The sequence below is a fragment of the Mugil cephalus genome, chromosome 7 (assembly GCF_022458985.1).
Source record: "Mugil cephalus isolate CIBA_MC_2020 chromosome 7, CIBA_Mcephalus_1.1, whole genome shotgun sequence".
Lineage (NCBI taxonomy): Eukaryota > Metazoa > Chordata > Actinopteri > Mugiliformes > Mugilidae > Mugil > Mugil cephalus.
The window spans coordinates 12,272,106-12,297,687 of NC_061776.1; the positions used below are offsets into that span (position 1 = coordinate 12,272,106).

The following is a 25,582-nucleotide window of genomic DNA, read 5'->3' on the forward strand; positions in this document are numbered from 1 at the left end:
CCCATGAAGGCAAATAAACGCTTCCACCGTTTGAGCCTTTGGGCTTCTAAAAGATGCATAGCCGTTCATATGCAGCATAAGAAATTCAAACTATATCTGTGCTGGTGTTAAGAGGCTGGTGCATTCTGTGAATAATGGCAGAGAAGAGCAAGTTTCTGCAGCGCAGAAGTCAACAGTCATTATAGTTGAACAGAATCTCCTCACTAGCGGGTGGAGTGAAAGGTCTGGCATCATTAAGTCGACCGAGACATAATGCTGCTGGTAATGTTGGGCTGTTTCAGGCGGTCTGGTGTTTCAGAATAACAGCTTTATAACCTAAATTGAAAAAAATATATAAAAATAAAATAAATTTTAAAAAATCCTGCGTATTTAATAAACTGACAGCAATTTAGTTGTCAAAATCCCAGCAAATACCTATTATCCATTCACCGCTCATTCCCCTCAACCCCTCTCATCCCGGCGCTTGCGGGCGATTGCTCTCACCATAAGTTTTCACATCATCGTCGTCATCATCTGTTTGTCGTGCTGGAGGCGAGTGGAAAACAGTGGTATTATGTTAGAAGCTGTGTTTGCACTGGAATTTAATGAGTCATAATGACTCTATAATTCGTTACAGGGACGGAGTCACGCAGTGTTATTATGAGGACCTTTACCTTCACCTCCTTCCTTTAGTCCGTCTGCGTTTTGTACACGAATATGCACCGATCAGCCACAACATTAAAACCACTGAGAGCTGACGTTAACAACATTGACCGTCTGGTGACGATACAATGTTTTGCTGGGAGGCTTTTGGACCTGGTGTTCATGTGCATGTTACTTAGACATGTAGCACCCGCATGGGCCAGAGCGGGCACCCCCACCCCATAGCAACGACACTCATTGATGGCAGCAGTCGTTAGGAACATCTCAAAAAACATGAAGAACAGCGCAAGGTGTTGACCTGGCCTCCATATTCACTAGACCCCAAACTGATCAAGTGTCTGTGGGATGATCCACAGAGGCCCCTCCCCTCAACACATAGGACCCAAAGACTAACAACATCCTGTTGCTAGACACCACATGACGCCCTCAGAAGACCCAGGTCCATTCTCTTTATCAAAAACCAAGCAGCACAGAAGTGGATATTGAATGTATCATTTACCCAAGGATCCCAAACTGATGGAGAGATTAAGTAGAGACCCTCTACCTACTATATGTGTTCTGTATTAAACTCTACCTAGTGTTATTTATAAATATACAGTATTATTATCATTTTACATTCCTCATTCATTTTTTTTATTTTATTTCAAACTATAAGGTGGTGGTAACGTCTTCTGACTTCATTTACCCCTTCACTAAAACATGTTGGATTCACGTTAATGTGTGGTGCCTTCGCGGACCCCCTAGGGGTCACGGACCAACACAAGTTCAACTAAATGTCAACTTAAAAGAGATCAGCTTAAAATGTATTTGACTTTCTCAGCTCCCAAGAGACCAACAACACAGTTTTAAGTTGTTAACGAAGAAAACAAAAAGGATTTTTGTTTCATGATGGCCTCACTTTTATTATTGCTTTTTTTTTTTATTCATTAGATTGTTATTGTCGGCTCACCAGGCTGTACACAACCATGGCCCCTATTATGATTAGGGTCTGCTGAACCCATATGTGTCTTGGCTCCATATTAGATCAGCTGGCTGTGGCCACCTGGGCCTTTCAGGGTCCAGGTCGGTGACTAAGGGCCATCGTGCTTTTGCAGCCTAAATAACTTACGTTATTTTTTCTGTGAATTTTGATTCATTACACTTATATCCGTGTTTTGTCTTTATCGTGTCATTTTGCGAAGCTCCTCGTAATGTGACGTAACTTTGTTCCTCCTCAGCGTGTGACTGGATGTGGGACAACCTGACCTGCTGGCAGGCGGCCAGCGTGGGAGAGGTGGTGATGGTGAACTGTCCGGAGCTCTTCAGTGACGTCATGGACCCTGAGGAAGGCGGGTGGCATCATGATTGAAACTGATATCGATTCACTTTCAAAAATGTGTTCATTAGAGTTTTTTTTTTTTTTTTCCATTCTCAGAAATGGGGAAGATCAGTCGTAACTGCACCGAGGACGGCTGGTCCGAGCCTTTCCCTCACTACGTGGACGTCTGCTTCTTATACGACAACATGACCAAACCTGTACGGCCCAGTTTTCCTCATCTGAACATTTTACGCATGTGTTATCAACACACACGCTCATTCTCTGTCTCCACCGCTAGGACCCGTACTTCGCCTCGGTCAAAGCCCTGTACACGGTCGGCTACAGCACGTCTCTGGTGTCTCTGACCACAGCCATGGTCATCCTCTGCAGATTCAGGTGAGTTTTGACAAAATTAATCGGATCCAAAGCGAAAAAAAAACAAAAGAAATCTATAAATATTCACCTTTTCTTCATTTGTGTTATCGGTACAGTACATCAAATGTCAGTCGACAGAAAATGATTTGTTCCCGCTTCTCTGCATGCGACATTTATCTGTCTCTTGGGAACGCTGTTCAAACAGAATAATCAACTCGAAAATGTCACATTTGGAAGTTGTTGTTTTTTTTCCTCACAGTTTTTTTTTTTAAATCAAGAAACTAAATTATGCAGCTAATCAAAAACAAAAGTTATTAATCCATCTTTCACAACCTTTTGCACATGTAATAAAAGATGCAGCCCAGATTTTCTTGACTCAGACCCCCTCATGTCCACTACAGAAGCCACATAACCCCTAAAAGAGAACAAACTCGTTGTAAGCCATCTAGTGGTTACTGGTGGTATTGCTTCCTGAATTGAACAATATCTGTTAAATCACTTCCTGCCCTCAACAAATAAGCACTAACAGACTAAATAATGACTTATGATGAATAATGATCTATGAGCACTTTAATATTCTTGAATATTCAGCTGCTTTTACTCAAAAAAGTTTGGAAGACGACTCAAATTTTTACATGATTTATTTCACTAACAATCATAACAATAATAATAATAATAATAATAATAATAAATGTGTTTTCCTGTGCATGTCCACTGCTGAAGTTCCCTTTACCAAGCCACATAACCCCTAAAAGAGAACAAATTTGTTGTAAGCCATCTAGTGGTTACTGGTGGTATTGCTTCCTGAATTGAACAATATCTGTTAAATCACTTCCTGCCCTCAACATATACAATATATTAGCACTAACAGACTAAATAATGACTTATGATGAATAACGATCTATAAGCACCTCTTTAATATTCAGCTGTTTTTTCTCAAAAAAGTTTGGAAAACGACTCAAATTTTTACATGATTTGTTTCACTAACAACAACAATAATAATAATAAATGTGTTTTCCCGTGCATGTCCACTGCTGAAGTTCACTTTACCAAGCCACATAACCCCTAAAAGAGAACAAATTCGTTGTAAGCCATCTAGTGGTTACTGGTGGTATTGCTTCCTGAGTTGAACAATAAAAGAATAAAAAAGGAACCTCAGTTCAATGAGATGTGAACTTTCTCCAGGATGTTTATTTTCAGATTTGCATGTTTAGAAAAAAAAATTGAACTGTTAAGGATTCGTGTGTGATAAAAAATCCTCTGTCTTGTCCCCAGGAAGCTCCACTGCACCAGGAACTTCATTCACATGAATCTGTTTGTGTCCTTCATCCTGAGAGCCATCTCAGTGTTCATCAAGGACGGCGTGCTGTACGCTCAGGAAGACAGCGACCACTGCTTCGTGCACACGGTCAGTTGCAGCGGCTCATTATTATTATAAATTATAATATACGTACTGTACGGATATTCACAGGTTCCTGATACACACTCTGTCTGTCTGTGGCTTATGGTTTCTATCACCAGAAAGAAAACAAGGAATGCTGGTTTGGTTAATAATGCATCACTGGTCATTTAATTTCACAACGTTAATCATTTCATTAATTTCAATTTGAAGCGGATAATTGCAAAATGAGGCCTTTATTATTCCAAAAGATTCAGACTCTGACAGAGCAATTGCTCACAGGATTCACCATAAGAAGTGTGCAGGCCATTGTGGATTATCGTTATTATTATTTCAGCAAAAGCACTCGAAGCCACTCGTGAGAGCTGAAGGAAAACGTACATGTGCGATATGATCGGTTGGGATATGAATGCAGCTCTAAACAAAGACCTCGGAACACGTCTCCTCCTGTATTTTCTGTTTGATATTCACCTTTCAAGGCTCTTCAGTCACGTGAAGAAAGAAAAAAAAGGCAAACACGCTATTAGATGAGTAATGCTGCCTTATTACAATGCAGAACAAGCTCTTAGCCTTTGTCTGGAAACAACACATTGCTCACTGTTGTAAAGCCAGGCATGATAAATAAAACTAATTAGGTACGCTAATGGCTTCAGCAAGGCCAGTGGAAATCTTGTACTCGAGTCCCATTAACATATCAGTGGTTACTTTGCACTTCTTCTTTTTCTTTTCCCCGTTTCCAAACGTCCTCCGCTTTGCAACCGTTGCCATGGCGACGTCGCAGGCCATCGTCATGGCGGTGCCCAGGCATCAGATCGGTGTTGTAATTGGTTGACCCCCACTCTGAATATGAACCCAGAGCCATTAGATTAAACTTCACCCGACGTAAATTTGGCTCATTTCTGCCGACATGAAGTTTCCACAGAGATCCCTCATCCTCATAGACCAGCAGGTAAAAATGTTTAGGGAAATGACGGCACGGCGCGCTGGGGTTGTAGCCCCGTGACGTCTGTTTGCACTGTGTTTTACAAGAATGGGGACATTTGTCACTCTGACATTTATCGTCTCGAGCTTTTAAGTGAAAGACTGACCAATAAAGATTTTCTGTTTTGATGTTGAGGTCTTTAAGGTATAAAATCTCCTTTAAAAAAAATAAAAAAATGAAGACATTTCAAGATGCCTAAATGGAGTATGGAGCATCAGTCATGCTGCCCTAATGCATCCCCTCCCTGTGTTTCCACATTCAGGTGGGGTGTAAAGCAGTGATGGTTTTCTTCCATTACTGTGTCATGTCCAACTATTTCTGGCTGTTCATTGAAGGCCTGTATCTCTTCACTCTGCTGGTGGAGACTTTCTTTCCCGAGAGGCGCTACTTCTACTGGTACACCATCGTAGGTTGGGGTAAGTGGCCGCTTCTGGCTGCTCATCGCCAGCGACGTCCAATTTATTCTCTCTTCGTATTGTCAGCTCTGAAATGCGTGCCATAGCGTTAGCCTTGAAGGGTAACTTGAAAATTGTTATTGAAATTGAATCAAATGTGCTCAAAGAAAGGTTTCTTTGAGTAGATTTCATTCAGTTTGAATATAGAGGAAAAATACATAATTCATAAGTCATAAAAGCTGTAGTTTTTTGTTGGTGTTAAATAAAAAAAAAAAGCCATAAAGCGAAATTCCTGGAAATTTATAATAAAAATGCTCTTGAAGAAAATAGTTAAATGCTGATCGTGATTACAGCCTGTAAATGATTATAAAATAAAACGGGGTGACAATCACAAAAAATAACTCAGTGCATGTTTTTACGACACAGACTTGTCATCAGTTTTTAGTGATTGTGTTTTTGTTTTTTTTTTATTGCTGATTACAGGCACTCCCACCATTTGTGTGACAGTCTGGGCAGTCCTGAGGCTCCATTTCCACGACACCGGGTACGTCCCAAGTCTTCTGTCAAACCTCACATTTAAATAACGGAAGAGTATTTAAATATTCTTGTATTCAGTATCCTCCCCACGCTGCACCTCAGAAATCATGAATCATGTGTCACTGATTTTGACAGCTGATGCAATTCATTGTCACGTTAAAAAAAAATAAATAAATAAAAAACAGAATATATCCAACTAAATAAAAGAATATAATCTGAAATTCACCTCCTACAGCATTAATCTGATGATGTGACGAATCAGTGACGTAATAAAATAATGTTATTTGGAAATATTCCTTCTATTTTAATAACACTTGAACGCATCCTGTATTTATATTACTAATTAAGCGATAAAATTTGTAAAAAAAAAAAAAAAAAAAAAAAAAAAACATTGTGTCTTTAATTTGATATATTTTAATAAAATATGTTTTAAATAAAATATGTTTCTTCAGATGAAGACAGATTCATAAAGGCAGTATTGTGATGTTAGCTTGAGTAATTACTAAGCTTTGTGTATAAATAGATGAATAATGCTGTGTAATATATATATATATATATATAAACACACAGTAGCAGTAATGACTATAGTCCAGAAAAGAAACAAGAAGGATAAGAGCAACCTCTACTAAAATAAAACATCTGAACACATATTAAAATAAATCTTTGCTAAGTAAAAGGCTCAGTTTTCTGGGCCCTTTTATTCATGTTTCTGTAAATAATGACTGAGGAACTATAAGTATAAAATGTCATTTTTATATGTTGATGCATATTTTGAGTCTGTAGAGTCTTTAGATGTTCTTTCTATTATAAACCCTCTCTCCCTCTGAACTTTCCCTCCATTTACTCTATAAACATCCACCTGCCAGCACACTGTATTGTTTTATGTATGAACTAATGCTGAGAGAATGTGAAGGGGACCATGAAGAATGATTACTATTATAAAAAAAAAAAAAAAAAACACCCTCTCCTCCTTTTTCCTCCAGATGCTGGGATACCAATGACAACACTGCCCTCTGGTGGGTGATCAAAGGACCAATTGTGGCCTCCATTATGGTACAGTGTGACCTGTGATTATTTTTCCTTATAGGTTTTGTCCTGTGCTCATAAATGATGAAGAAAATGAACAAGTACACAGTGTAGTTATGGTGTATGATGTATTTCAGTAAACAAATTTAAACAAGTAATCAGAGGTCTAGTCTGGTCTTGTTGCTGTAGTGTCCAACACTGTGATACTTGTGTGTTTGCTGTCAGATCAATTTCGTCCTCTTCATCGGGATCATCATCATCCTGGTCCAGAAGCTGCAGTCCCCCGACATCGGAGGCAACGAATCGAGCATTTACCTGTAAGTTACGCTCAACGAGTTCATTGACGCCAGATAAATAAATGTTATTTGATGAAATTATACTTGAATCAGTTATGTACATGGTTGTAGCCTTTACAGCTTGAATATATGTGACCACTGTGCATATTTTCTTATTAGACACTAAGTATTTCTCTTTATGTCAAGAGATAATTATTAATGAAATGATCCCACAGTATAAATTAAGGCAGATACAGATGCTGTATTTTATTAACCCACATCATTTTAGCTGAACTTGCACTGGGTGACATGTTCCTTTATTTCCATGAATCCACACACGCACACAGTGTATTTTAAATTAGCTGCCAGTCAGTGTCATTCATCATTATCAATTTAAATACATTTAGTCAACATTTAGACTGAGGAACCATTTCCAGAGAGAATCCACACATTTAGACACTGATTTCTAAGATGCTGTATAACAATGTTTGACGTATCCACCTGAAATTTATTTTCATGCTCATATTTGTATTACCTGTCGGCAGGAAGTGTGAGCCCTCGTTATTATGGAGTTGTACTGTATCCAGACATCACTCCTGCTCCGCTCCCGCAGGACAGTGTCTTTTGAGGCCGCTGCAGATAATGTCATTCTCATGTGCTTCTTAGAACCCGTGCGCGTGTGACCAAGTGTGAAGTTGTGCGTGCGTGTCCCTAAAGACGTTGTCTTTGTTGTGTTGTGTGTTGTCTCTGTGCCGTGTAGCAGCTGTGCTCAGAAATGCTTCAGTGAGCCCACACAGGCTGTTCAGCATTCGTGCAGGATGTCAGAGTTATCCACCATCACACTGTAAGTGTGCGTGTGCGTTTGTCTGCAGACACACACATGTGTGTGTGTGTGTGTGTGTGTGTGTGTGTGTGTGTGTGTCTGTCTAGTGTTGACCACACGTATGTATGCGCGCGTGTGTGTGTTTGTTTACCCCAGGGGCTCTTGAAGTTATTTTTAATGTTCCAATTGCTTCGACACAGAATTTAGTTGAATTAATTAAGTTTGTGGCCATTCATAAATTATTCAATTTATTAAATTATATTTTTTAGGTTTTAATTTGTGTATATTTTTAGTGCCGGTGGCCTCATTTTGATTACTACAGTTACAGGCACTGTTTCCCTTCATTACAATAAAATACAAAAAAAAAAAAAAGAATTATTGGGAACTACTCTAATTTACCTTTTTTTTGGTCAGAGCTGGATAATAATAATAATAATTATAAGTCCAGTATATTCATGGTAAAACAATGTTTAGATATTAAATATAAGAGGTTAATTTGTGTGTTTTTGAGTTTTTGGCAGCTGTTTCCACATTTCTAGTTTGTGTGCTAATCTAAGCTAAACTACCTTCATAATGAATTCACATTTATACACATATAATTATTCTTTAGGAGTCACTGGCCTCACTGTAAAAAAACAAAACAAAAAAAAAACAAGTCGGTGTTATGTTTCTGGATGTTTTGCCTGTGTTTTTTTTGTATTCCCATCTTGTCATACGTGTTTGTTAGCCACTGTTGTTGGCTGCATGATACGCACCACAGACACAAAAAGTAGCTCCACGTCACAGTATTGCACACACACTTTTTACAGTCCAAATTCTTTTTTTTTTCGTTGTTGTCAACAAATCCGGTTCGTTAGACCGTCACGCGATGCTTCTTCCTTCCCTTCTCTCCAGCTAATTTGTTCCTACTAAGATGATTAAAAGGCTAATTCACTTCCTTGAACATCTGCATACTGAGTAAATGGTGCATTTGTTGGACTATTTCTGGCGTCTGCTGCGGCACGATGGCGCATTTGGGATCGACTCAAAAATAGACCCAAGTCTGTTTAACGGAAGGAGCACATCGCTCAGTGCAAGGACATGCCTCACTCTTTGTTTAATAGATTTCTGAACGACAAAGGAACTCTGAGATAGTGGGCGACACCTGTTGGAAGGATTTGTTGACAATAAGAAAGACTTAATTCACACAGAAAACGTTGAAACATCAGTAGTGCGGCTTTTTCGCATCACCTCAAGCTGACAAGCAGCAGCAGCAGCAGGAGCATATTCACATTAAAAAAGACTTTAATTTGTGTTTCGCTTCCACCATGGAGGGTGCTGATCTTGTTGGTTGTGCGTGTGTGTGTGTGTGCTCAGGCGTCTGGCGCGCTCCACGCTCCTGCTCATCCCTCTGTTCGGTATTCACTACACCGTGTTCGCCTTCTCGCCCGAAGACGTCAGCAAGAGGGAGCGGCTGGTCTTTGAGCTCGGGCTTGGGTCCTTCCAGGTACGCTCTCAACCCCCCCCCCCCCTCGCCCCCTCCCCCCCTCCCCCAACCCTCCCCGGTGTCCGGTTTCAATTAAAGACAAACACCAGATAATGAATGAGAGAACATAACGAGGTAATGAATCACCTGAGGATACCAGATAGAAAGAGGCTCATCAGGAAGTGGGTCTGTATGCAGAGCTCAGAAGAGCCAGATGCATTTCCACTGAAAACACTGTTGAACATGTGTTCGTATTAATTGTTTGCATGTTCTCTCTGTGTCTGCGTGGGTTCTCTCCGGGTACTCCCACCGTCCACAGACGTGCTCGGTAGTTTGATTGTTGATTCTAAATTGGCTGTGGGTGAGAGTGGTCGTTTGTCCCTCTGCGTTGGCCCTGTGGTAGACCGGTGACATGTTGTACCACAGAGCTAACACCGCCCTTAAGACCAACGACATCTGGGATAAGCTCCAGCCTCACTGCAACCCCGCAGAGCATAGGTCTTCAATAAGGGGTCCACGACCCCTAGGGGGTTCATGTAGGTACTGCAGGGAGGGCTGCAAAATCTTTGGTTGATTGGATATTTTTCATCTATATTTTTTTTTAAATTTCCCCACAAAATTCTTTTAAATTTCTTTAAATGCACATTAACATGAATCCGACGTATTTTAGTAAAGGGATAAATGGAGGAAGAAGACATTATCTGGAGCTGTCTTGGCAGCGAGACATGTCAATCTAAGCTGCCTTTACACAGTAGGCCCCGCCCCATATCGTTGCTGAGCCAATCACGAGGCTGCATATTCCACGCTGACTCTGTCAGGCTGCGACATTAGCAGGGACGAAGCTAACAGTGCAGCTCGATCCCATTTCTTTATCTTTTAATTATATGTATGTTTTTGTCAGGTGTGTTTTTGTTTACGGCAGTTGCACGGGCCCCCCTACTGTTGCACATTTGAAATAATAAAAAATAAACAAAAAAACATTTGAACCCGTGTATTATTTCAATAGTTTAATATTGAATGAATGACAAAATTATGCTAATTATGTATATTTATGTTTAATATAGAACACATATAGTAGGTAGGGGGGTCCCTACTTAATCTCTCCATCAGTTTGGGGTCCTTGGCGTGAAAATCAAAAGAGTTTTTAGAGAATAAACGAATGAATGAAGCTGATTTTCTTATTTGATAATGAGTAGAATATCTTTAGGTGTGGCTCTGCTGGACATAAGAGAAATACATTATCACTCATTACCAGTTTTCCTGTTTCCTTCTCCAAATGTATGTCCACAAAGACAAAAAAACAACAAATTGATTCTCGAAGCCATTACTCTACAGACTGGCTGATTGAGAAACGCAATCAATTCCTGCAGCCGTAAACTTTATGTGCTTAATTTTTTGGAGGAAACCTGTTTTATAAACTAATTTACCAGCTCATAAACTGTGGCGGGAGAAAACTGAGACGACTCCCAGTGGTTGTAAAAAAAAAAATGAAATAATGACACATTACTCCCAGGTCTGGATGTTTTCTCCCTGATGTTTTGTAGAACAGCTTTTTATTAGCGATGTTTATATGACACTGTATTCATGCCCACAGTCACTCTTTTTATTTTTCTGCTGAAAAGGTTAGAAAAATTAATGCAACATTTCCATCTCATGCTGATTTGTTTTTTTTGTTTCTTTTTTTCTCTTGTCTCCATTCTGTTGTTTAGGGCTTTGTGGTAGCTGTTCTCTACTGTTTCCTCAATGGAGAGGTAAGTTTTATACCTCTTCTCTTCTTAAACACTTCTGTCACTTAAGGGTATTTTTCTCTATATTCTGACATATAAAACACACTGCTACAAGAGGATATCGTGATAGATAGATGTGTATTTATTATCACTAATTAAACTGAAACTTAAGAAAAACGTGTGTGTATAATATTTTGTGATATAGCTGTGAGTCAAGAGAAGCTCAAATGTGCCTCCTATGTAGAAATAGTTAATGAATATTTTATATCATTTTGATAAAATATTCCATGCAAAATGTATCAAGATAAAGAGTCTGAATGCAACAAAAGTAAAATAATAAAAAATAAATAGTCTGTTATGGATGTTTATATGTGATAAAACATCAATTTATTTTTCATGGCACTTATACGATGATTAGTAATTGTGTTAAAAAGTCAAAGAAGTCTGTTTCTGAAAAGGAAGTTTGGGAAAATGTCAAACTCGAGCACTTTTAGTCACAACTTGTGGTCATTTTCTCATCCGCAGCACAAAGTGACGAACAAGGCTCATTTAAATTCTGACCGTGTTACATCACAGTGTAAAAATAAACACATTTCCTTCACTCACCGTTCATACATTTCCTCAAATATCTCACTAAACACTTCCCCGCAGTCCTTAAATGAACTGTACCTTTTTCTTTTTTTTTTCGCGGAGCCGGCACAGCTTAAAGTACATTAAAAATGACCTTGTGAAGTTTCTCCCTGAAGGTGCAGTCGGAGATCAAGAGGAAATGGCGCAGCTGGACGGTGAACCGGTACTTTGCTGTGGATCTGAAGCAGCAGAGGCACCCTTCGTTGGCCAGCAGTGGGGTGAACGGCGGGACTCAGCTGTCGATCCTAAGCAAGAGCAGCTCCCAGATACGCATGTCCAGCCCGCTGGCGGAGAACGCCAACATCAGCCTCCCGACCTGAGCGTCTGATCGCTCAGGAGTCAGCTTCAAGGTGCCGTTCCTCTAATGTACATCAGACCAACCAGAGCAGACCAAAGTGGCCCCTCACACCTCTTCTATTTTGAAGTTTGGCCTTTAGAAAAAAAACCTTTCTGAAAGCATTTACTCGAGGTGCACAGCTTGCTTTCATACTTTATCCGTTGATTTAAGTGGTGTAGCTTGTAAACACTTGATTGATTTGAACTCTAAAAGGTTTTAAGTTCAGCCTTTTTGATTGTTTTAATCCGTTAATAATATTAAAAGTAGAACTGGTGCCAAAAGAAACTCTAATAGTAATAAAAAAAAAGAGTAAAGTATTAAATGTAGGGGCCATACTTTTCTGATGGTGTAAAGTAAATTTGCTTCAAAGTGCCATACAGGTTGCCTGACTGGATTTTTCATCACAGTCCAAAGTTAAATATCAACCAAACGTTCGCCTTGCTTGTACAAATGCTCATTGTTTAAATGTTTCATCTTGAATTTAAACGCGTTTCTTTTCTACAATCAGCCGTAAGTACAGAGTATGTCAAAATATATATTTAAAAGAAAAAAAAAAACTAGAAAACTAAAAACTCATGGATTGTGTAAATACTGTAGTTACTTTTGGTGTCTAGATCAGATTTTTTCTTTTTTTTTTTTTGAAGCAGTATTGTAAAGACCTTTTCAAACAAAAGGAACTGGAGCCCGAATCTGTAGACTTCATTACATATTCTGTGGACAAAGAAAGATCCTGCCCACTCTATTCTGGACTTATTTGTTTGTACAAAATAATATATATATATATAAAATAATATATATATATACACACACAGTATCTATAAATGAAAATGGAAATGAATGAGCAGCGTAGAGCAGTTTTTCCAACCTCGAATTAAATTCTTCTTTTTTTTTTGTAAAATGAAATATCACATCTTTAGGGATGACAAATATAAACTGAAACACTTGTACTTTTGCTGGAGGGGTTGATTTTGTTTTACTTAACGGGATCGGGAGCCAAAAAGTGTAGGAAGCATGGAAAGCTGTAGAGGATATCGGAGCATATGAGCAAAATACATTTAAAATCTGAATGGGTTCATCCTCCTTTAGCTGCTCCCTCGGCTGGTTTCAGGCTGGTCAGATGTGTATTTCTGTTGTTGTTGTTGTTGTTGTTGATGTTGTTTTTGCAGACTACGAATATAAAAAGTACATGTGCCATTTGGTGGATGCTTTCGCTCAGAGCTCTGCTGCACAGTGCCATGAGTTCATGTGTCTTTTATTGCAGAATGACACCGTTGTTGCGCTCTTCAAGATAACAAGGCTCTTTGTCTTGTTCTGTTTCCTCTGGAGGTTGAGCCCGTAGTGCCATATTAAATCATCTCTTTTAATTGATCATCTCCTTCACTCATATTCCAAAGTGCCTAGTCAGTCACAAATAACTGTCACTTTTATTTATCGTGCGGTGAACGGATTATATAAAAGTGTAGTGAGTCACTTCCTACAGAGAATGTGCAGAGACGTGTGTTTTATGGTTAAACTTCAATGGTAAAAATCTCAATCTAATGTGATTTAATATTATTATTATTATTATTATTGTGATGTAATTAATTGAATTGAGTATTCATTTGTCATAATTACTGCTCTGTGTAGATATTTGATTATTGCAATTCAGTACTGGCGTCAAACACATCAACTCAAAATGCTTTAATGTGACAGCTCTTGACAATCACAGAGTGTTGCTCACACATTTTTTTTTTTTTTTTGCTTTGTTTTTCTTTTAGTTTGTGCACAAACGAAACTAGCAAAACAGTGACCAGCCAGGTGGGGAAATTATTTAAAAGGTGAAATGTGAAATGATGTGTACAAAACATTTATTTTATTTTTTTTAGCCACATTCACACTCATTTATTTTTATGCGTTCCCATCTGCACGGATTAAAAGAATGTAGTATCTTTAAATGATCAGTGTGAGATACTGTCGAACAGATACGGATGTATATTTATTTTCTAGGAGCCGGTGCCATGTGAGATGACTAAATGTACAGTATACGTGCTTTTCTTTCAGTGTAGTGTAGCTGTATGACTGATGGATGATTTCACTGCGCTTGATTGTCGTCGACTTTCTCGGTCAAAGTGCCATAAACTCAGTGTCATACTGTACGTGGCGACGGTGAGAGGCGTCTCATCTGCCCACAAACATGAACACAACCTTGAAACAAACAAACAACAATATAATATGGTATGTTTGGTCCATCTTCTTGGCTGCAGTGTTAGATAAGATACTATCAGGCAAACAGAGCCAGAGAAGATGATTTTATTTGAATAGGAGGGTTTTTACGAGGTGCAACCGATGTGTGTGAAGGTGTGATAAAAACCAGTGCTGCTGCTTTAGTGTTTCTATCACCAGCCGTCACTCTGAGTCTGAAGCGACTCAGATGGAAACGACCATGTCTCAAAGCTGTTACTGTCTGTGAAAAAAAAAAAGAAAAGAGAAAAAAAAAGGAGAGTAGAGACCTCCGGATGTGATCGTGTCTGTGCTGTGTATTTGTCTACCACAAGGAGGCAGCAAAGATAGTTTAATAGAAAGTTCTGTTTCCCATTGATTTGTTATTGTTTTTGTTGGGCATTTCGATTAAATATGTGTAGGGTGCAGCATTGAGGCACTATATTCTTAGCTCTTTTTGTGATTTTATTTTACTTGAGTCAGAGCCCTAAAGTTTCTAAATAAGGTCTGATGTGAACACTGAAAAACTTGTACAGGATGGTGATTTTATCCATAGCACTCAACTCCACTAATTTTCTTATTCTACACTTTAGTTTCAAAACAAACTGTGAACTGTCTTAAAGTTTCAAATATATATATATGTAAATGTATATATATATTTACTGTGAGAATATGGGAGAGAATTTAGAGGGTTGGTTGTACTTTTTAGCACTACAGCAAAATCAAGCTTTTAGCTTCGTTTTGGCTAAAAGAGACCACACCTCTCTTTACGAATGCACTTATTTTAGCTTTACACACTAATGGTCATTAACGAGTCAAAGAAAAGCTCTTGTCATATTTGAAGCATTATAGTTAGACTTTTTGGGAAATGCATTCACTTTGTTGCTGAGAGTTAGAAAAGAAGATTCATGCTAATGGGGCTAGTTAGCTTATCATCACGTAAAGACTAGTGGATGGACATTTAACTCCCCAGTTTGTCATTTTACAATATTTTTAGTAAGCATATTAACAATATATAGTATAATTTGTTAATAATTAGCCGCCAGTTAGCTGTGTCCTCCTAGTTTCCCACAAGTTAGCAATAGCTAGCTGCTAGCTACTCTTTGAGTTAGCTAGCAGATTCCCCCTAGCTAGTGACAGCCATCTAGAAGCTACCTGTTTCCCCCATAGACTGTATAAAGGTGTATTATTTATTTATTCAGTCTATGGCATCAATCTTATAACATCTGACTTTCAGCAGAAGTTACACATTTCCAAAAATGTCAAACTCTTGTTTTAAATGTAACTGTTCTCTGAGTGACATATTTGTGTTTTGATGCCATTTTATTGGCATTTGTGCCAATTGAGCGGGTTTTATCTAAGTTTTGAGTGTGCGTGCGTGTGTGTGTGTGAGTTCTATTGATTGCCACTGAAACTTTGAATGTACCGTTGTTGCTCCGCTGCTCTTAAATGTTGCCTGCTATCAGTTTGCCATGGTGTACAAATGATGTCCTATCTTTATCATATATGTATATTTTTGGCACACAGGTGGACCTCTTGACTAAGACCTGTAATGTTTGTGACCGTGTTTTTGTACATTTACGTTTATGTACCAGTTTCAAATATTTTGTGTGTGTGTTTGAAAGTTGGAGAGAGAGTGTATTCTGTACGCATGTGTATCTATGAAAAGCGTTCACGAGGATATAAGTAACTTAAATATTGAAAAGAGAAATGTATTACCTTTCATTCAGCTGTTCTACCTGTGATAGTGTTTCATGTGTTCTGGTGTCCAACATTCATGTCGGCAGTTGTGTAAAATTGACTGCAAAATAAATCTATGTGGTAAGTTGTTGTATTTTGCGAAGACTGTGATTCATTTCGAACAATAAAATGAAAACGGCGTACAAATTAAACTGCAGAGTATGGGAATTTTAATTGGTGGACCCCAAACCGAAGTTACATTGACCATAAACGTATAAACGTCTTGTGGGCAAGTTGCTCCATTGGGATTTCATTCAAGGAGTTTGGACTTCAGGGTAAAAAACTATCATGTAACAATTATTTTACAGGATGACCAGATTAAGGTATTTGTTGTGAACCTTAAATCACATGACTCTGATTGGTTATTTCAATACTGAAATCCTTAGGTGGAACCTTTTCTCAGCATTGGATAAATCCTAATCAAGATAATATGTTTGATGTGTGTGTTAGTGACGTGCGGATCGATACCGAAATATCGATACCTCCGATACCTGCTCTTCATGCTCTTAAATCGATTCTCAGATCAAAATATCGATACTTTCGATACTTCCGTCATTCGAGGTATTGTAGTAACACGGTGAAGAGAAACTAAATTATTGAGTTGTGGCAACACAACAAACCTTGTAAAAAAAAAAAAAAAAAAAAAAACCACAACACAGAATATGAGGCATTTATGAGGAGGACAGAAGAGGAGAAAACAGAGTCACAATTAAGATGAAAGTTTTCATTTTATAGTAGTTTTCAATGATTAAACAATAATTTATTTTAATGGTCTTAGTTTACTTTTTTTTTTTTTTTTTTTTTTAGTCTTTGAAACAGCATTTTCACATATTTTGTATGATTGTGTCGTGATTTTTTCTCTTGTTGTATCTGCTCGGCTATATAGTAAATGAGGCCACTACCTCAATATACGTCCGAGTTTAAAATGAATAAATAAATTACTCTGATGTCATGTATTCTTTGTGAAATACACAATTTTTTTTTTTAGGTTTACCATTAGGGTGTATTTACACAAAGTGACGGTATCAGATATCGGCAACACCAGCCTGAATTTTACTCCGTATCGGATCAGAAAGGAAATCTAGTGAATGAATCATTTGAACCATTTGTTTTATATCAATCTTATTCCATTAAAGTCAGGCATGTTTAATGGTCACAAAAACAAACTGGTTCTCAAACCATCAAATATTTTACTTATTACTCTGCTTTTCTGTACATAGAGTAGTACAACACTCAGTTCTACAAGAACAAAAATTAAAAATACAGTACATATAAAGTTCAACATCATATTGCGTACCGACGACGACAGAGCGCGTAAAGACACAGTGCAGTGAATTATTCTTGGTTTATATAATTAAAAACGAATGAAAACACACAATGTCCTAGCAGCAACTGCACTGAACCTCTGAGTGTTGAGCTAAACACAATTATCGTATGGGCACCACAACATGAGGCCGCCGCTACAGACGACATTCTCACTTAAAAAGTCGAATGAAATTTTTAAACTGTGTCGCGAAGGCAGTAAGTTGTATAGTCGTAGGATTTGCACATGAGACTTGTGCACAAGAGAAAACTAGGCGAAAACTAGGACACTGTTCACAAGATCAGTATCAGTCAAGTAAATCACTGTATCTGAAACAGAGTATTTTGATGTTATTTACATCATTTGGTTTGTGGCATGAATCCTCACAAAGATCCCTCACAATATCATTTTACTTTGGTCCTAATCTGATGGTTAATATATTAAAAAGTGCTCAGCATTTAAAAAAAAACAACAACAACAAAAAAACATTTATATGCTGTCATGAGAGACTTATGAAAAGAAAAGACAGGTATTAAGTCTCTAGAGTTTATAGTGTGCTACGCAAGCATCTTTGAGGTTGCACATTTAATCCCTGTAAAACCATAGCATTTTAATATTTAGGGTTTTCATACGGATTAAAGCAACGGCAGGTTGATTTAAATAACCTTGGACGCAGTAACAAATAGGCTGCCAGCAGTGTCCTCGTGTTTTAAACTTAAAGTGTCATAGGTTAACTCTTAAATACTTTTAAATAAAGTTACAAAATAGGAATAAAATTATGAATGAAACACTCAGAGACCACAAGAGATGATCTTTTTGACACAAAAAAAAGGCATTTTAAGGGTTTTCACCTTTTTCTGGTGGTTAAGTCACAAATGGGTGAAGTCATATTGTCCTAACGTGTGTCACCGCCACTGTCAGTGCAACCATTACGACGCATTTTTAACCATCCATTTAAGTTACAGTATTAATTTGGTGTCTGTGTAAGTGCAACAAATGTATCCAGCAAATTATTACTCTTGAAAATGGCACAAAAAAAATAAAAAATGAGAAAACAGGCTAATAAATATTCACAAATAATGACATGGCTCATCAAACAGACACACGAACAACAGTAAATAAATGTTGAGGTGTAGCACAGTGAAATGAGTGAGCACATTCAGAGTCCACACTGACTTCTCTCCAGATGTTTTCAACCTGGGCTGGACGTAGCCGCCTGTGTCGGGTCCAGCACGAAGCAACTTCACATATTTTAGCCAAGTTCCTCTATATAATCTCTCAACATTTACTAATTTTTTTGTACCTATGTAGTCCAAACCGTAAACACAGCCGCATTAAATCGTCCTGCTTCCATCTCAGGGGCCAGCTCGGTCTCTGCTGCAGTTTCCACCGTGGGACCACGACGTCCTTACCATTCAGGCACCGTTGTTGATGAAACGAGAGAATGCCAACTGTGATCCAGATTAGAAATGTGTGCAGTACCGTCCTCAGACATATCCATAGCTGCTGCTGACACTGACAGAATGCATCCTGACACCCTTCCTCAGTAGTAGTTTACTCGTTCATTATGACTCTCACTGAGGGGTTGTTGAATTAATGTCATCAGTGTGTTCGGCTCCTGCGATTGCCTCTGCTGTTTTTTTTTTTTTTTTTTTTTTTTTTTTAGACAATCGCAGAACATTTTCTTCCCTTGTAGATAGTCTCTGAAATCATACCGAGGAGATGTTACCGCTGGAAGGAGGCAGCCCCCCGCGGGTCCGGATTGTTATCTGGGTGATGCTTCTCTTGGCGGGCGTGAGGTGATTTTGACTTTGGCACTTCCACAGCCACCTTCGCAGCTCTGTTTGGACCTGCAGGCAAACACCCGTGAGTAATATACAACTTGCAGGAAGTCACAGAAGCTACATATATATATATAGAAGCTATATTGTTCCTCCAATATATGTATGATTTTGTGTCAGGTTCATTCACCTACCTCTGCATTCATGAAACAGTACAGGAGTGCAACCACAAACCCCTGCAACACAACAGGCAGCTGTTTTGAAATCAAAGTAAGCGTTAAAAGAATGGATTAACACCGTGATAAAGATAATACCTCGTATGAGCTTATGATTAACAGAAATGAGGCTGAGGTATTAATCTGGGAACTCTTTTGGACTCATTTCACATGGACTGATTAGTCAGCAACATGAATGCCTCCCCTTAAAGTAACTAATCTGTTGGATGAATGTTTCCTCTTATCTATGACATTGGCAGTTGTTCCCATATGGTATTTTAATGTACTGTATTTTACTTTATGACGAATGGCAACGATGAATGTCTCATACTGTTTAAATAAAAACTAATTAAATTGCAAAGAAAAAGCTTTCCATTTTTAAACCTTCTTACCTTTACTATTCACCTTTTTTTCAACAGTTGCACCAAACTTAAATGAAACAGACAAGCCTGTACTAAAAAAAAAAAAGTACAGGTAACAAAGAGTGTCCCTGTTCATTACAGTCCCTGGGTGTACGAGGACCACAGTGTTTGCCGGACTTTATTCCCCAGTAGTAATCAGAATATTTAACCTAGCTTCACATAGATGAACAGGTAACATCAGATAAATGAAACAGCTCACGATAGTGCTATAGACTCACAGGGTCTTCAACGCCAAACTGATGTGGACAGTTATCCAAGGATTTTGTGGGTAAAGTAAATGTCGTTTTCATTTATTAGTTTTATTTTTTATTTTAGATCTTCTTTTCAAATAATATTGCAGCATGTGTCTTGGATCTAAGTCATCTGAACCTTGTGGCTGTGAGTGAACCTGTGCCCAGTTGCTGAATCCGTGCATTTCTGACTAAAAGGCAAAAGTAATACCTTCTGCCTCCATTTATCCATTCGCTGCAATATGTTGCATTCGTGTTAGACATTTAAATATGAAAACGTAACACAAACTGGTAAGAAAATTGTCTAATTGGACTAAAATTTCATCACTCCCTGCAGAACCTTCGTGGACCCTTTAGGGCAGGGCTTTCAAAGACTAGACAATACTTGGTCCACAACTGCTGTGTCACATATGACCCTGGAAGAAAGACATCAAAGAAAGCCTGTCGCAGAAGAAGAAGTTAAACAGAGCCGGGGATAGCGCGCATCTTATCTGCGAGTTAAATAGCGCGCACATTAAGTATGAGATTACAAAAAGGTCAACTATTATCCATCTTGTTGTTGTTTGAAATGCCGGTCTGCCCCATGAAAGACTGCAGCTGTTCATTATTTGAAGTAATTGGCTGCCGTATTAACCCGCTGACAAGACACAAATCGCCACCTAGTGGGGAGAAGGAGGAGGACATGTTCCCATCAGTTATTCGATTTTGTAAACTGTGACGAGGACCGCATTCAGAAAGTCGAATTTTGAGCTGTGCATGCATCGTCAGTGCCAATACATGAAAAGTCAAACTTTAAATAATCAGGGTCGTCTCGCGCACTTTCACTTCAGGTAGCCTACAGCCGTGGCCAAACGTTTTGAGAATAACGCTAATATTCATTTTCACAAAGTCTGGCAATTGCAATTAATTGCAAAGTCCTTCTTTGTCAATGAAAATGAACTTCATCCCAAAAAAAAAACATTTCCACTGCATTTCAGCCCTGCCACAAAAAGACCAGCTGACATCATGTCAGCGACTCTCTTGTTAACACAGTTGAGTGTGCTGACAAGAACAAGGCTGGAGATCACATTGTGATGCTGATTGGGTTAGAAGGTCGAACTGGAAGCTTTAAAAGGTAGTGCTTGAAATCTTTGTTCTTCCTCTGTTAACCATGGTTATCTGCAAGGCAAAACAGCGCAGTCATCATTGCTTTACATGAAAAGGGGTTTCACAGGCAAGGATATTGCTGCTAGTAAGATTTCATCTAAATCTACCATTTATCAGAGCGATTCAGTTGTTGTGAAGAAGGCGTCAGGGCACCCAAGAAAGTCCAGCAAGTGCCAGGACAGTCTTCTAAAGTTCATTCAGCTGCGGGAGTACAGAGCTTACTCAGGAATAGCGGAAGACAGGTGTAAATGCATCTGCACGCACAGTGAAGCGAAGACTTTTAGAGGATGGCCTGATGTCAAGAAGGGCAGCAAAGAAGCCACTTCTCTCCAGGAAACATATCAGGGACAGACTGTTATTCTACAAAAAGTACAGGGACTGGACTGCTGAGGACTTTTCCCTGATGAATCCCCTTTCCAGTTGTTTGGGGCATCTGGAAAATAGCTCGTCCGGAGAAGAAAAGGTGAGCGCTGCCATCAGTCCTTTGTAATGCCAGCAGTAAACATCCTGGGGTTACCAGGATGGTACCAAAACATCCTGCGAGAGCAACTTTTCCCAACCATCCAAGAACAGTTTAGTGAAGAACGATGCCTTTTCCAACATGATGGAGCACCTTGCCACAAGGCAAATGTGCTAACTAAGTGGCTTGGGGAACAAAACATCGAAATTTTGGGTCCATGGCCAGAAAACTCCCTAGACCTTAATCCCATCGAGGGATTGTGGTCAGTCCTCAAGAGGTGGGTGGACAAACAAAAACCCACAAATTCTGACAAACTCCAAGCACTATTTATGTAAAAATGGGCTGCAATTAATTAGGATGTGGCCCAGAAATTAACTGACAGCATGCAAGGACGAACTGCAGAGGTCTTGAAAAAAGAAGGGTCAACACTGCAAATATTGACTCTTTGCATAAACTTATTGTAATTTTCAATAAACACTTACAAAATGTTTGTGATTATCCTTCAGTATAATATCGCAACATCTGACAAAAAGATGTAAAAACATGAAGCAGCACACTTTGTGAAAACTAGTAATTGTGTAATTCTCAAACTGCACTGAAGGTCGACAACCAGATGTTTCCTTTTTTTAATTTCAGGTTTATTTTTTCTTATGCCCTCCCCTGAAGTCCTCTGGCCCAAAAGTTTAAAAAGACCATTATTTTCCTATCACCCAGTTGATTAAAATAACAACAACAGGTCCTCCTCATAATTCACTATGGCATTTTGCAGTTTCCAGATGTGCCTCTGACACATGTAAACAATCTAAATGGCAGCGTGAATATGCCAGTGATCAGCTCATTGACCCAAGGTGGAGAAATGATGGAAATGGTTCTTGTCAAAATGTATATTTTAAAAAGACAGCTTGATATGTGCAACTGCTCATTTCTCCAAATCTTCACAACAGAAGTAGAGAGTGACATGAAACAGAAATGCTTGGTTGATATAAACTGAAACTACCCTTTCAGATGCAGATAATAAACCTGGTTGTGGTTTCGTCATCCCTTATCTCTACCTCCCCTGATTTCTTATTAAGTCTCTACAGTTAAATATTTGATGAAGGCATAAAAGATATCACCTAAAATATGTGAAGTGAACAGACATTTTTTAACAGTCATGATTAATATAATTGTGTGTGTTTCTCGGATTACAAGTCTTTCTTGAGAAATCCAACGTCATCCTTTATTTTATACCTGAAAGGAGCCCAGTCCCAGCTCAATGTAGAGTCGAGCTGCTACTCCAGTGTTCTCAGGCAGGAAGGCAAATACAGTGTAATGCATCCCAAACAGAGGGATGAGGAACAGGGTGGATTTAGCCAACCTCCTGGGGGGAGAAAACACACACACATAATGAAAGAAAGAAGAAAGAGTATTCCTAAATTAAGACAATGATGTAACAACTGTTTAAAGTTGGAAATATTTCAGCGCGCCGCGGCCAACCAGTTTGAGTCGTATCATGTGAACTTTTAAATGTCAGACACAACGGCCAAAGCAAAAACAAATCACACGAGTTTTCATCGCGGCTAAACCGGCGGTGTCAAAACTTCATTGTACTGACCTTTAAAGCAGCGCTGTCATCAGCCCAATTAACGGAAAAGAATAAAATGTCAGAATACAAAACCCAGCTGCTCAGATCACTGATGTCTAAATATCATGTAAATGTTGCCATTTCATTTTTTTGTTGATTGCAACCACTCGCTGCAAGTCACGAGGCTCGGAAAGAGCAGCTCTAACTCTGTTTCATCAACAAACACCTGACGTTAATATCCATGTTTGTTCTCTTAATCCTCCTTTTATTTCCTTTTAAATCACAGAGAATAGAAACCAGCGAGGCACAGATCTATTTACAGAGTATTCAGTCTGATAAACAACTAGTAGTTAATGGAACCCCAGACACCCCAGAGATGTTCTCTGGTGATTATATCAGATTCAGATCTTATTATGACATTACAATATATAATAAAAATAAAAAATCCTCTCTGAACAGAAATTACATCACACCCTCGACTGCTGAAAGCTCAAAGATAAAAAAAAAAATCTATATCCATCATATCATTTCAAGCCTATAACAGGATTGCGGATATCTTTTGTCACACCTGGGATTTTGTGCCTTTGTGTTAATGCCACAGATCCGCCTGAATCAGATTGAAGTTTGTACTACAGAGATGGAGCTTTTGATCGTGTGCGACATCCATTGAGCCCCGTGGAACAATCTTGTCTCACAGCGATGGAAGAGACGTCTATTTCTGGTGCCCGGTGCTATTTTTATGTGCTCTCATTCTAAATTAATTCAGCTGAGAACGAACCTGCACCAGCCGAACGACAACTGAAGGAAGGATTCATTCAGGTGCAGCAAGGTTTCAGGGGTCCCACAGTAGATTCATATACGCCGCATTTTCTCTCTGAAACTCTGTGAAAGTGTCAAGGCATTTCAGCGTCAGATCCTCTTTCTCTCTCTTTTCTTTTCTGACGTATTGTCTCGTTCAGCAGTTTTACCCCAATGCTGAATGGTACATTCATATTTCATAACTCAGTGTAACACTAACGACTACTTTTTATCTAAATGTATCATTTTGAGCAGGGCTCTTCAGCGTTTTCAGGCCAAGGACCCCAAACTGACTGACAGATTAAGTACGGACTCCCCACATTCTATATGTGTTCTATATTAAATTCGGCCTATTGCTATTTTTGAATACATTATTATTATTATCATTTTGCATTAACTATTAAGCTACGCAAATAATACACAGGTTCAAATATTCCTTTTTAAAAAAAAAAAGATTTTTCTTATTTTTATTGATTTCAAACATGTGCAACCGTAGGATGGTCGAGAAACTGCCATAAACATAATGTAATTGGCTCAGCAGCGATGGGGCGGGGCCTACTGTGTACAGGAGGTTTAGATTGACAGGTCTGTGCTCTGTGTGAAATGGTGCACTGTTAAGGCAGCTCCTGTACCGCTGAATGAGCAAAGTGCTGACTGAAAGATGAGGTCTTCTGCCTCCATTTATCCCTTTACTAAAATATGCTGGATTCATATAATATTTTTTTCCCAAATTTGGTTACTCTCATATTAAGGATTTCCCATCGCATCAATTTTTGTGCATTTGTCTCGACGTTAATTTCATGTTTGATTATGTAAAAGGCTATATGGTTAATGAATGCCATGGTGACACATGAGCAAAAAATGAGTAGTAGGCCATCTTATGAGGAATCTGGAGAACTGTTGCAGTATTTTTGGTAACGTTAGCTAGCTAGAGAAATAGCAATTAATAGTTACATATGTACAGCAAGTGTCCACAGTGTCAGCACAAGATGGCGGCGCTCTATTTCAGAGTGTTTTGGCTTCACTTTCGTTCAGTGGGTTAAGTGCATTGACCAAACTGCCTTCTGACAATGGAAATTTGTTAATGTTTTAATATTTTTCTAATTAGCACATGTAAGACTGATGACAAAACTGAAAAATGACCTAATTTCCCTTCGGGGATGAATAAATCTATCTATCTATCTATCTATCTATCTATCTATCTATCTATCTATCTATCTATCTATCTATCTATCTATCTATCTATCTGTCTAAATTTTGACTTGATGATGGCGGTGTTGAAAGGTCAGAGGATCGGTAGATATATTACAATCAGTCCTGTGGGATCTGTGAATATCACTAAAATCCACTGGATCCACACTGTTTGATGCTTCACATACAACATCCATATCAAAGTTATTCATGTATTTATCTTTCATTGCAGTTGTGTTTTGATATATATCTCTGTGAGCATGGTTTCAATCTTTGCAGTTTTTCTTGCAAGGAGGATGTGGACATCACAGGTAGACATCAAAGAAAGAATATGAAAGCTGCACATCCATAACTTGAATGCAGTCTTTTAAAAAAGAGAAAACCTTAAACAGATTGCATCAGAGAGTGAAAGAAAGAAAGTGAAAGTTATTTTTTCAGTTTTTCTCTTACAAAAATACATCGTGGATTTCTTCATCGTTTGTTCAAAAATAGAGGTGGATTTACAGATGTCACACATGGTGCATTTTCAGGCCAAGCACTGAAGTCATACATTTACTTATTGGTATCAGCTGCTTCTTTCATCCCTCACAATCAGTGGTCCATTCATCGCCTCTTTGGCTACC

General features: G+C 38.6%; 2 protein-coding genes across 9 annotated transcripts in view; one reads left to right on the forward strand and one right to left on the reverse strand.

Moving 5' to 3' along the window:
- The window catches only part of LOC125010551 (pituitary adenylate cyclase-activating polypeptide type I receptor-like), a 54,225-nt gene extending 40,577 nt beyond the window's left edge, over positions 1 to 13,648 (forward strand). For 3 of the 8 annotated variants that reach the window (XM_047589264.1, XM_047589262.1, XM_047589263.1), the window contains exons 4-15: positions 1,860 to 1,970; positions 2,057 to 2,157; positions 2,238 to 2,335; positions 3,590 to 3,722; positions 4,958 to 5,111; positions 5,574 to 5,634; positions 6,611 to 6,680; positions 6,879 to 6,970; positions 7,689 to 7,772; positions 9,108 to 9,237; positions 10,926 to 10,967; positions 11,677 to 13,648. In XM_047589264.1, coding sequence (XP_047445220.1) covers positions 1,860 to 1,970; positions 2,057 to 2,157; positions 2,238 to 2,335; positions 3,590 to 3,722; positions 4,958 to 5,111; positions 5,574 to 5,634; positions 6,611 to 6,680; positions 6,879 to 6,970; positions 7,689 to 7,772; positions 9,108 to 9,237; positions 10,926 to 10,967; positions 11,677 to 11,901 — 1,301 coding nt within the window. In that variant the 3' untranslated portion in view covers positions 11,902 to 13,648. The remainder of the gene's footprint in view (positions 1 to 1,859; positions 1,971 to 2,056; positions 2,158 to 2,237; positions 2,336 to 3,589; positions 3,723 to 4,957; positions 5,112 to 5,573; positions 5,635 to 6,610; positions 6,681 to 6,878; positions 6,971 to 7,688; positions 7,773 to 9,107; positions 9,238 to 10,925; positions 10,968 to 11,676) is intronic. The other 5 variants (XM_047589265.1, XM_047589268.1, XM_047589266.1 and 2 more) reach the window with 5 other exon arrangements.
- Positions 13,649 to 17,019: 3,371 nt separating this feature from the next.
- The window catches only part of LOC125010552 (pituitary adenylate cyclase-activating polypeptide type I receptor-like), a 38,011-nt gene continuing 29,448 nt past the window's right edge, over positions 17,020 to 25,582 (reverse strand). Inside the window, exons 11-13 of the mRNA XM_047589271.1 lie at positions 22,637 to 22,766; positions 19,128 to 19,169; positions 17,020 to 19,002 (exon numbers count right to left, since the gene is read on the reverse strand). Of these exons, the coding sequence (XP_047445227.1) occupies positions 18,862 to 19,002; positions 19,128 to 19,169; positions 22,637 to 22,766 (313 nt within the window). The 3' untranslated portion in view covers positions 17,020 to 18,861. The remainder of the gene's footprint in view (positions 19,003 to 19,127; positions 19,170 to 22,636; positions 22,767 to 25,582) is intronic.